General features: G+C 43.8%; 1 protein-coding gene across 2 annotated transcripts in view; it reads right to left on the bottom strand.

The window, feature by feature from the left end:
• Positions 1 to 2,740: 2,740 nt before the first annotated feature.
• TPGS2 (tubulin polyglutamylase complex subunit 2) overlaps positions 2,741 to 12,637 on the bottom strand; it is a 76,832-nt gene continuing 66,935 nt past the window's right edge. For both annotated transcript variants that reach the window (XM_077753792.1, XM_077753791.1), the window contains 3 exons: positions 7,240 to 7,353; positions 5,524 to 5,684; positions 2,741 to 4,322 (listed from right to left, as the gene is read on the bottom strand). In XM_077753792.1, coding sequence (XP_077609918.1) covers positions 4,092 to 4,322; positions 5,524 to 5,684; positions 7,240 to 7,353 — 506 coding nt within the window. In that variant the 3' untranslated portion in view covers positions 2,741 to 4,091. The remainder of the gene's footprint in view (positions 4,323 to 5,523; positions 5,685 to 7,239; positions 7,354 to 12,637) is intronic.

Genomic DNA, 12,637 nt, shown 5'->3' with positions numbered 1-12,637 from the left:
TCACAATTTGCATAAACATTGAAATTAACAGCTGCACATTTTTTTTTTTTTTTAACTTGCTTTGCTTGGTTGTCTGTTCCTCCTGGGTTTAAATATGAGGGAACTCAGAATTTTTTAGCACAAAATTGTGCATTAACTGAAGTTCAATCCTTTAATGGCTCATGGAGTTCCACGCCAAACAGCATGGCTTCCCACAGTAACACACAGTCCCTGTCTCCACAACCACTGAAGACAGAGGCAACCAGGCAAGATGACCCAAGATTACTTGAGTGGTACTGGCCTGCGGTGTTCCATCCCAGAGCGGGCTCTTCTGGTGGACTAGGGCTCCCTGGAAAGCTTGCAGGTGAAGGAGCCTGGAGCAGGGCCTTGGGAGGAAGACCAAGGACATCTGGCCAGCACTGGCAGGTAGGAAACTCTACAGTCACGGAAGGAGAACCAGGCTGGTGTTTTGGAAGGAGAGTGAGTGAATGAGGCGGCAGAGCCAGATGGTTCGTGTAGAAAGTCCATGGCTGCAAAGAAAGGTTGGAGTCACATTATAAAGGAAGATGGGAAAAAGGAGGCTATTCTGAGTTCTCACCTACTAGCTGGTTTAATCTTCACAGCAGCTCCACCATGGAGGCTGTAGATTAGCCAGGGAATGCTTAGCTAGAAAAACAATGCAGTCTGGGTTAGCTTAAACCAAAGTAGAAAATGCATCACAAGACCCCAAGGGTTAAAGTGTAGTCAAGTTAAATTGGTACCTGTTCACTGTCCAGTCACTTGCGATCAGGGGCAGGGGGCGGGGCGGGGGCGGGACTGAGTTCTATATAAATGTGGCTACTAGGGATGCTATGCGTGAGTGGGTACTGAATAGAAAACAGAATATGGAACTGTTAAAATGTAATGCAAAACACTCTAACTTAGAATTATGTAAAAAAATTAGGGGCGCCTGGGTGGCTTAGTCGGTTAAGCATCCGATTTTCGCTTAGGTCATGATCTCGCGGTTCGTGGGTTCGAGCCTCGCGTCGGGCTCTGTGCTGACTGCCAGCTCAGAGCCTGGAGCCTGTTTCAGTCTGTGACTCCCTCTCTCTCTGACCCTTCCCTGCTCACTCTGTCTCTCTCTCTCTCTCCTAGAAATAAATAAAAAACATTAAAAAAATTATGTAAAAAAATTAAAATTGGAAGGGTAAAGACCAGATATATAGATAAAATGTGCTTGGCCATAAGAATTGCTGAGACCGAGTGATACATACATGGGATTCATTATTCTGCAGATCTTTATAAATGTTTAAAATTCTCCCTAATAAAATTTTTGAAAAATACATATGTTCACACACGGTCCCTTGGTCTTTCTGTTCCAATCACTGTACGTGCTTTTGATTACTAGATTACAAACAGACTTGGAGTTCTCTTCCATGCAGTGAAGACACAACCACCTAGACCCATTAAGTAGAAAGTTTCGGACTTGGTAAGCATTATTGTCACAATTGCAGTTGACTAAAAGTCCTGATGACTGGAATATTTCCTTGAAATTCTGATTTAGTGGGTCTGGAATGGGATTTGAGTATCTCATTTCCTACACACAACTCCAGTGACACTGATACACGTTCAAGTTTGGGGAGCACAGCTTCAAGGGATTCTATGGATAAGTATGTGCAAGTCATAATAGCCTTGGCTTGGGTCTTTCCCTGCTGTAGGACTCAAGCAGCACGATGATGTGGCACTTTAAGCACAATCTTAACCACACCAATGCATCAAGAGGCATTCTGCCATTCATTCTCATTTTGCGATTCCAGCATAGTGTCTTTTTCTTGGGCAACTTATTTATAGTAGAGCCTACTGCCATTTTAATTGCTTTCGCTTCAAAACATAAATCTCACGGGTTTTTTCCCCCATGTAGTGCACTCTAGTTACATGTTGTCTGAAGTCTTTCCCCAGGAGTGCTCCCTCCTTCCTTTATCAGGGCAGCGTCACGGGTGTGTGACTGGAGAAGTCACAGAGGGCCCCGCACTCAATGGGCCTCCCCCTTGGTTTAATGCTCTCCTGTCACTGTGTGACGTTCTTAATGTTGTTTCTGAACTTGTGTTCTGTGAGTGAAGTCTCATGCAGAGTGTATCCATTGTTACTCACCAACCCACTCAGAGCTTCGTGATGCCTGTGCGCACAGAATTCTAACAGACCTGTGATGCAGGTTTTGCCACGCTTTTCTATTTGAACACAGAAAAGAAGGTAAAAGCATTCTAAGAAGTATGAATGACCATGTCATAATCTTTTTTTACTTAAGTTACGTGTTTTTTTAAGTTTTTATTTTACTCATGCCATTAGTTAGCCCTTTACACACTTCATTAGCCATCCACTTATGCTGAAAATGATGACGTAGGAAAAAGAGAGCCTAGGGCAGCCCATCGTTCTTCTTTTAGTCCTTCCTTAGTCATGAGTATGCTGAAAGAGTGCCGACAGAATGTGTATGTATCAAGAAGTGAGCCAATAGTTGAGCTAAGTTTTTTGTTTTGTTTTGCAGTGTTTCCAGTGTTCTAGTAAGGACAAAATACATATACAAACGATATGTGCACATAAACTATGAAATACGAATGATCTAATTTTGGTGACTCTGCGTGAGTTCACTGCCCTTCTAGTTGTAGTTTAAAACTGTAATTGCATCATATAAAGATAAATAAAATTAGTGTTAATAATTTAGAATTTCCATTTTTCATTACTTAGAACAGTATTAAGTAGCAAATAAACCCACCGTAACAAGATGTGAGAGACCACAGAAGGAAGAAAGAACATTTTAATACCATTAATGGTACCATTTTCCTAATTTCTGGACAGGAGGCCCCACATCTTCATTTTGTCCTGGGTCCTACACATCACGTGCTCTCCTTTGCTTATCAGACCCCACCCTGCTCCGAGGGCTCCTGCTGAGGTGAAGGGCGCCCGTGCCCTCTCGGGTCTGCCGCCTCACCTGTGGAAGCCAGAGGGGCCAGGCCTGACTTCGAAGTACCTGGGGGGAACCACAAGCACCAGAGGAAAGCGCTTGCCACAGGAGAGGACAGGACTTCGCAGCCCCCTTCCGACCCTGACCTGACTTGGAGCAGCAGCCACAGGCTGGAATCACTTATCTGGTGCTACTGCTTCTCCTTCTGGTTTGATTGATTGGTTTTGGAAGAAACATACTTCTAAGATGACTAAACCTTGAGCTCTCATTCTTGACATCTCGGTCCCTCTTGGTCCCTTTCTGCCACTCCATGAATTGTTGGAAGCGGTGAGAAGGCAGATCAGGTGGAAAGGTCTTGTCCACAGTGCTTTTATCAAAATTCTTTATGAAGAGCCATGTAAACAATACTTGGGAGTTTGTTTTTTGTTTTTAAATGGTTCAAGTACAGCAGAATCACCTCCCCTTAAAAAAAAAAATAAATAATTTTGACAAACTTTATAGCAATCTGAAAAGGGAGCAAGTGAGAATTACTTATGAAAAATAAAAACATGTACAATTGTATCTTCAAGAATTTTCGTGGGCCAATCAAATTATTTAATTTTCTAACATTTTCTAACAAAAATTAACTGAGAAAGGACAGCATGAAAATATTCTAATGCAGTGCTGCCCAACAGAACTTTCTGTGATGATGGAAATGTTCCATTAGCTCTGTGTTGTCTAATACAGAATCTACTCGTCACATAAATACAATGTGGCTAATGCTATTGAGGAACTGAATTTTTCATATAAATAGCCACATGTGCCAGTGGTTACTAACTGAACAATACAGTTCTAATGCCTCATGGATCAAAACCAGTGGTCTCCTTGAGGACCTTCTCTCATCACTGCTGGGGGTGCCGAGGACTGGGGGTGGAGAGGGGAAGCTCTGAACAGATTTCGCCACTTGAACAAGTTCTGAAGCTCTCCACAGCTTCTGGAGGCAGGGGGTGAGGAAAGGACTCTGGGAGAGACCCGAGTATGGCCTTGAACTCCCGGCTAATGCCAATGGGAGTAAAAGGACTAGGATTTGGCTCACTCAGATGGGAGGAGGCCTGCGGTGCCACGCACAGGATCTGAGGCTTGGGCCATCTGTGCATGGAAACCATTGCTGGGGCTGGAGGGGATGTGGAGGTGCTCATTTCCGGACAGGGTTTCCAGGGCTAAAAGAGGATTTGGAGGTGGAGGGAGGACATGAGGGCCCTTTCTGGCCGCCTGGAGGCTGGACAGGCCCTTTCTTTTTGGGGATTAAGGTCTTGTTCTTGCTCTTGAACACTTTGCTGGGATCCAGCTTGTTCACGAAGGAGTTGGTCTCTTCTGCGAGTAGGTCTGTGTTGTAGGTGATGGGTTTATACATGTTGAACCATTGCTGTAAGGCAGAATTGGGAGAGTGGTCACAATGCAAAGGAGATAGATATGCCACTGTTTGTGCTCTTTAGTACGAATCCAGGGGCAGAGAGCAGGGGAGATGGGGCAAAGACAGCAAAGGGTTTTATGAAAAACTGTCTTGAAAATCTGTTAGCACTTCCTTGAAGTGAAAGTGATGGCATACACATTGCTTTATGAGGTCTCATAACCTGTACAATAAATGCAGCATGAGGACTAAGAATGTGAGTAAACATCCTTCCTTCTGATCTAGTGAGTTTTGAGCATGGGATGTTAGGTCCCAGATCATCAGTGTCTTTCTCACTATTTCTGTCCTCAAACCAGCCACTGCCTTTCAGGTAGACTGGGCAGTGCCTTCCTCAAGGAGAGGGTGCACAACAGAGGACAGTGACAGGCCTTGGCTGAAGGGAGGGCCTGTGCTGGTGCTGTCTTCCCCTTCTGGGCAAAGAGCATCGCATTTACTGATGTCACAATGCTGAATGGATGATGTTGTCATGCGACATTTGAGTAAAGTTGGGCCCACCAGATGAATAGATACATGGAGCTGAATCCCTCACTTATTGCCACCCAGCCTAAGTTCTTCCGGGCACACCAGGCAGCATAGGAACCTTGCCTAGCGATTGTATGTTTGAAGTGTTGCCCAGATGTGTTATATAAATGATGCACATCCATACAGTGGAATATTCTGTATCACTAGAAAGGACCGCTTGGTATGTACTGGTAGGAAATGAGCTCCAAGATGGGATGTTAAGTGAGAAGAAGGTGCAGAATGATGGGAAAGGTATATTATTGCACTCGTGATTTAGAAAAAAAAGAACCAAAAATAAAATGCATGCATACATGCTTTCTATGCAATAAAGTGCCTTGTGAAAGGCACAAGAAAAGGGAAACAGTGGCTGCCTCTGGGGAAGGCTGGGAGGCTGGAGGATCTGGGAAGAAGAGGCTGACTTTCTACTCTTCCTGTATCCATGTTCTATCCAAAACCATCAACCAGACCTAAGCCCTCAATAAAATTAATTATAAAGAAAACTCCCAGTGATTCTGAGGATCCGCCAAGTTTGGGAATCACTTAGTTCAGTGTACAGGGAGGCTGTCGACCTACACTGGAATCACCTGCCTTGCCTAAGGAAAATGCAGGTTCTTAGGCTCTGTCCCAGGTCTTCTGGGAAGGAGGGAGCCCTTACCTTGGCCTGCGGGCTAATGCCGTAGCTGGTGAAGGCATACTGCCACTGTGGTAGGCCCAGGTGCGTGATGAGCAGGCGATAGTAAGCAGTAAAGGTATCCGTGAGAAAATGCCAGTATAATGCTCTGTCCAGGAACCAAATCTCGGCGTCCTGCGCCAATGCTGAAATAGCAGACAGAAAAAAAGAAATGAATGGATGGTGTAATGCTTTTCTCCTTTTATCTGTAAAGCCAATATACTCTTATGGTTAAAAAAATTCCAGTAACTGGAAGGATGTAAAATTAAAGTTCCCTTCCCCCTTCCAACCTCCCAGGCCTATTCTCCAGGGGACACTGTTAGGGGTTTCATTGTTTTTTTTTTTTTTTTTTTTTTTTTTTTTTTTTTTTTGACAGATTCCTGATCTGTCAGCTGACTGCCCTGTGTGCCAGGCACTGGCTGTCTGTGCACTCAGGCTGTCCACTCAGCAACCCCTGCTCCAGTGGGGACATACTGTAATCCCAGCTTTCCTGATGGAAGCAGACTCTGAATGGCTCTGGTCTTCCGAAGAGGTCTCGGAGCCTGAGGGGCTGTAAGCAGCACTGTGGAGGAGCCCAGACCAGCTCCCCGTCCTGGATCCCACCTGTGCTGTTGCGCGAGGTCCCAGCTGAACTGAAGCAGGCACTGTCACACCAGCTCCCACCCCACTCGCTTCTGACACTCCATCCTTCCTACGGCAGACAGATAATCTAGTGCATCTCCTGTCTAGTGGACTTAATGTCTCCCTAAGTGGCCCCAACTCTCCAGTCCCTTCCTCTCCCAAGACTGCCTGTGGTCACATACACTTGCATCTCAATTCTGCCATTCTTCTACTGAACAATCTTGACTTCCCATTGTCAGGTCCAAACTTCTTCCAAGCTCTACATGAAGGGGAACAAGTGACCTGTGGCTTCATCTCCTCCGCATCCACAAGATCAACCAGGTTGCCCAATGAACTGAAATCATGTGTCATTCCTTCCAAATTAGTTGCACTTTCCTATGGCACAGCTTTACCGTGTCTCTTTGTTTGCATGCTCCCTTTACCTCACAACCCCTCCTATACTACCTCTTCCCATAACCCAAGATGTGGATGAAAGGCTACTTTGCAAAGATGGTCCCTCTCTTCTCCAGGGGCAAAATCCTGGTGTCTATCTTCTCACTCGTACTAGGCAGAGAGCTACCTGAAGAGGGCTCGGCCTTGTCCACAGTCCCTAAGCCAGGGCCTGAACAGCAGCTGGGGCTGGGGGTGAGGGTAGGTAATAGCTGTTCCAACAGGGGCCGGAGGCTTTTACTCTGGATTTCTCATCTGAGGTCTTTAGCTTGAGGTTTACTAATTGAGATTTTTAGTGCTGTCAACTTGCCTATGTATAGAAGTATACTAGAAAGATAATGCTTTTCCTGGATGCTTTGCTAATGCGTGAGCCTGCTGGAGGAGTCATAAACAGAATGACTATTTCTCTCACTTTTTACTTGCTTTGTATCCCATCCCCCCTATTTTGTAGTAGCTTACAAACGATAGTTTAAAAAGACTCTAAGTCTCCTCCTCAGGGAGGACCAAAGATGCTTTCTGGGTCTTGGCACCTCCATGAGACCCAGTGGCATCTCCTGAGTCCAGAGAGGAGTGTGCCTTTTGTGTGAGGACTGGGGAGCCGGGTCATCCGTGCCAAGCCCAACTGCTGGTCCCAGTGTTCCTGATTCTTACCTGGCTTTCCTCTTTTGTAGACAAGGCAAACCTTCCCATTCCCATTGCAAGGATCCAGCTCAAATATCACACTTCGAGAATCAAAGTGAGGCTTCTCTGGCTGGTTCTCACTGGCTGCAAATCCAGAAGTTAATGGTCATGTTCAAATATAGTCAACTCAAATATATACTTACTTGTCCAGCTTTGCTAGAGTGAAGAGGGGAAAAAAAAGAAACAGGGAAAAAGCCTTATCTCAGGCATAGTCTTTTCTAAAAAATATTTTGAGAGAAAGAAAGCAGGTGTGCACATGGGGAGAGGGGCAGTGAGAGAGGGAGAGAGAGAACCCCAAGCAGGCTCTGCATTGACAGAGCAGGGCCTAATGTGGGGATCGACAAACCAGGGAGATTATGACCTGAGCTGAAATCAAGAGTCAGGGGCTTAACGACTGAGCCACACAGGCGCTCCTCTCAGACATATTCTTAACTTTGGTTTCCAATGTGGGCCAAATGAATTCTATACTCTAAATGTCCAGGACCTTATCCACGGTCCAAGCCTCCTGTCTGGACTTCTCTATCACCAAAAGACAGTGTCACACAATCTGGGGCAAGGTGGCACAAAGAAAACAACCAGAACTTGTTGAGAGTGGGAACACATAAAGGCTAAGTAATCTGACCTGAGGTCCACACACTTCTTTTTCCCAGATAACTGCTTTCTCCTCATTTATAGCTTTTTAAAAAAAATTTTAAACTTAAAAAAAAACAAAAAAAAATTAATTTTAGAGCAAGCAAGTGCATGTGAGCAAGGAAAAGGGGAAAAATTAAAAAATTTTTCAAAGGTTATTTATTTTTGGGGCGCCTGGGTGGCTTAGTCGGTTAAGCGTCCGACTTTCGCTTAGGTCATGATCTCACGGTTCGTGGGTTTGGGCCCCGCGTCGGGCTCTGTGCTTACTGCCAGCTCGGAGCCTGGAGCCTGTTTCAGAGTCTGTATCTCCCTCTCTCTCTGACCCTCTCCTGCTCACGCTGTCTCTCTCTCTTTCTCTCCTAGAAATAATAAAAATATATACTAAAAAAAAACAAAGTTTATTTATTTTGAAAGAGAACGAGCAAGCTGGGAGTAGCAGAGGGGGAGAGAAAGAATCTCAAGCAGGCTCTGGGCAGTCAGCACAGAGCCCAATGTGGGGCTTGAGCTCATGAACCATGAGATCATGACCTGAGCTGAAATCAAGAGTTGGATGCTCAACCGATTAAACCACCCAGGCGCCCCACTATGATCTTTTGATTAGAATCCCCTTTCCTCTAAAATGCATGTTTATAATATTTAATATTAATTACTTTATAATTAATGCTGTCTGGCTCAATTAGAAATACTATTTTTTTTTTTTTTACTTATAGCCATACATACAATTTTATACATTTACATTTCTAACTAAAAACTTTTTCTTTTCAATTTTAATGTTTTTTTATTTCTGAGAGAGAGAGACAGCATGAGCAGGGGAGGGTCAGAGAGAGAGGGAGACACAGAATCTGAAATAGGCTCCAGGCTCTAAGCTAGCTGTCAGCACAGAGCCTGATGCGGGGCTCAAACCCACAAACTGTGAGATCATGACCTGAGCCAGTCGGATGCTTAACCAACTGAGCCACCCAGGCACCCCTATAAAAAAAAATTAAACATGGCTTTCCCCTCCTGTGGAGGTTATACTTTCATACTCTTCTTGATCAATTCATGGAGTATGAGTTATGCCTGGCTTCCCCTCTCTATGCTATAGACTGGAAAACTCTCTTGAAGTCATAAGCTAAGGTTCTCCTTCTTTCTTTCCATCTTTCAGGCTCATTGTCCTCCACTGCCTGATGGTTGGTGTCTTGAAATCTATTTCTATATATTTACAGATCTTCAGGGTAGAGGATGAATCAGGTCTGTTACTCCATCTTGGGTGAAATCCAAAGTCCAGACTGTAGGGCCCCACCAAGTTTCAGCAGCCCTGACTGATGACGACTGGGATCTGCCCTCAGGAGAAAAGTAATAAAAATAGGGGAGTCACTCAGTGTGGCTCCCTTCTGCTATTTAATAGATGCCACTCCAGTTTCTGCTAATCTTTTTAGGTAATTGTTTTTAAAGCCTTCCCAGAGGAGGAGCTTCTTCTGGGTGGTTGAGCGTCTGACTTTGGCTCAGGTCATGATCTCCTGGTTCATGAATTTGAGCCCTGCACCAGGCTCACTGCTGTCTGCACGGAAACCTGCTTTGGATCCTCTGTTCTCCTCTCTTTGTGCNCCGGGCTCTGTGCTGACAGCTCAGAGCCCGGAGCCTGCTTCTGATTGTGTGTCTCCTCCTCTCTCGTGTTTTGTCTCTCTCTCAAAAATAAACATTAAAGAAAAACAAAAAGAAAAAGCTTTCGCGGAGTAGTCTTGATCTGGTAAAAGGTACTCTGCCATTACCAGAAGGTCAATATTTGAATCTTGCTTTCTTTTTTGCCAAATACATAGTGTCCATATTTTCAGTTCCTCACAGAAATTTTAGTTCGGTTTTATCTCCATGTGTGCATTAGCATATTGTTGTGCCCAATTATTTCACTCTCGGGAGGACCAGTGGATCTCTTTTTTGTTACCTGTTGTTTGTGCTGGTCGTTGTTCATGGCATTATGTTTCTTCAAGTGCCTGGTTATTTTTTAGAAGGAATTAGTTTTTGACACATTATTTACAAAAACAGTTTGAGGTCTAAGATAATGTTATCTTCCTCTAGGGTGGAATTTTCTTTTTATATACAAGCTTTACTAAGATATAATTCATGTACCATACCACTTACTCATTTAAAGTATACAATTCAATGGTTTTTAGTATATTTACAGTTATTCAACCATTAAGACAATCCATTTAAAACATTTCTCTAGAGTGAATTTGTTTGTTTCTGCTAGGCCCCTGAGGAGATCAGTAATCTGGAATCAATTGAGTCTAGTTTTGGGATTTAACATGTTCTGGGACACACAGATGACTTACACCTGAGCTTCAGTCCATGTGAAAAATGGTTCCTTTCCATTCACTCAGTTTCCTGAGGTACTGCTCTTCATGGTGCCAACCCAAAAAGCAGGGTAGTTTTTATGGTTGCCAACTTTTCTAAGACTTGGACTCTGTTTAATTCCCCTGGCTTCAAAATGGGTCAAATTCAGAGTTTTCCAGCATCCACACAGCCTGTTTTGAAAAGGGCAATGCACCCCAGGCAAAAGCAACTCCAAATGCTGCATCTCTTCCCTGGATTTCTGTCTTCTGGATGTTGATCTGAAATTACCTCATCCTCTTGTTAGCTCTTTGACAAACGTTTTAGGGAGATGGTTTTTGTATTTTGGTCTGACTTCTCAGCTGTCTTTAGCAGGAAGGCTGCTGTGAATTACCTGTCCGCCATTACCAGAAGAGGAAGGCTCTTCATCAGTTTAGCTTGGGTCCTAAAAATAACATAGATGAGCTTTGCTTTTTATATCAACAGTGTTTGGTTTTCAAAAGGGAAATTTAGGGGTGCCTGGCTGACTCAGTTGGTTAAGTATCTGACTTTGGCTCAGGTCATGATCTCACAGTTCGTGAGTTCAAGCCCTGTGTTGGGCTCTGTGCTAACAGCTCAGAGCCCGGAGTCTGCTTCAGATTCTGTGTCTCCCTCTCTCTCTCTGCTCCCCTCCTCACCCCTGCTTGTGCCGTCTCTTTCTCTCGCAAATAAATGAACATTTTAAAAAAAGGAAATTTAATCCCAGTATATTTAATATAGTGATTGATCTGTCTTTCATTTCTGTTAATGTTTTATTTCCTAATTTGTTTCTTCTTTTCCCTTATTTTTACTCACGTGAGTCAATATTATTAGGTTAGAAATATTAATGTACGTTTTTATTTCTATAATAGTTACCTTCCTTTTTTTCATTTGTTTGCATGATTAGATTCATAGGACTCCACCCTTATTTGAAAACAACAGACCATTATCTCCCCTAACTAAGTGTGGTATACAGAATTCCAAGATTCCTGCTCCTTAATAAATGGATCTTTCATGACTTCCTGCCCTTGAGTTTAGTCAGGACCTGTGACTATGATGTCGTAGCCTTTCCCTTGATTAGGTTACATGAGAGGAGACTGCTGTAGCAGAGTGGAGAGACCTTTTCCTGCTAGCTGAGAAGTAAACTGCCATTTTGAGAAGGTCATGTGGCTATAATCTGAGGGCAGCCCAACAGAGGTGAGAGTGATCCCTGGCTAACAGCCAGCTACAAACAGAGACCTGAGTCCAACAACTACAATAAACTGAGTAAGGCCAACCACTAGTGAGCTTGGAAGAGGCCTCTGTGCCTCAAATGAGATCACAGCACCAGCTGACACCTTGATTTTAGCCTGGTAAGACCCGAAGTAGAGAACTCTACTTATGTGTAGCTGAATTCTTGACTCACGAAACTGTTAGATAATACTCTATTATACAAAAATAGAAACTTCAGGGGCGCCTGGGTGGCTTAGTCGGTTAAGCGTCCGACTTTCGCTTGGGTCATGATCTCACGGTTCGTGGGTTTGAGCCCCGCGTCAGGCTCTGTGCTGACTGCCAGCTCAGAGCCTGGAGCCTGTTTCAGAGTCTGTGACTCCCTCTCTCTCTGACCCTCCCCTGCTCACGCTGTCTCTCTCTCTCCTAGAAATAAATAAAAAAAATAAAAAAAAATAGAAAATTCAAACATTAAGACACTCTTATTTTCCCCAGCAAGGTATACTATTTCTTCCCTATAGTAGGAGGAGACCTACTTTCTCCTTCTTTTCCTCCTTTGTCCCAGATTTTCTACTAGTAAGGACCCCAGCAACATTCTCTGTATTAATTGCTGGGCTGCTATAACCAAGTACCAAAAGTGAGTGGCTTGAACAACAGATATTTGTAGTCTCACAATTCTGGAGGCTACATGTTCAAGATTAAGGTGTTGGCAGAGTTGGTTCCTTTTAATGGCTATGGGGGAAGAATCTGTTCCATGCTTCTTTCCTAGCTGATGGTAGTTTACTGGCAAATTTAGCTTTCCTTAGTATGTGGAAGTAACACCCCAAATCTGCCTTCGTCTTCAAATGGCATTCTTCTTAGGTCTCCAAATGTTTTCAAGGACACCAGTAATTGGGATCAGGGTCCACCCTATTCCCATATAACCTCATCTTAACTACTTAGATCTGCAATAACCCTATTTCCAAATAATGCCACATTCTGAACTGGGGGCTAGGAATTCAGTATGAATTTGGAGGAGCATAATTTAACCTGTGACACTCTTATATCGTCCCTCTTTCCTTTCTTTTAGGTTTAGCTGAGACAGTATACAGTTGACCCTTGAAAATGAACTGAACTTCATGTGTCCACTTATACGTGGATTTTTAATAGTACTATAAATGTATTTTCTCTTCCTTATGATTTCCTTAACATTTACTCTGCTCTA

Source organism: Crocuta crocuta, unplaced genomic scaffold, assembly GCF_008692635.1.
Source record: "Crocuta crocuta isolate KB4526 unplaced genomic scaffold, BGI_CrCroc_1.0 scaffold231, whole genome shotgun sequence".
Taxonomy (NCBI): Eukaryota; Metazoa; Chordata; class Mammalia; order Carnivora; family Hyaenidae; genus Crocuta; species Crocuta crocuta.
This window is presented reverse-complemented; position numbering and strand designations above follow the sequence as displayed.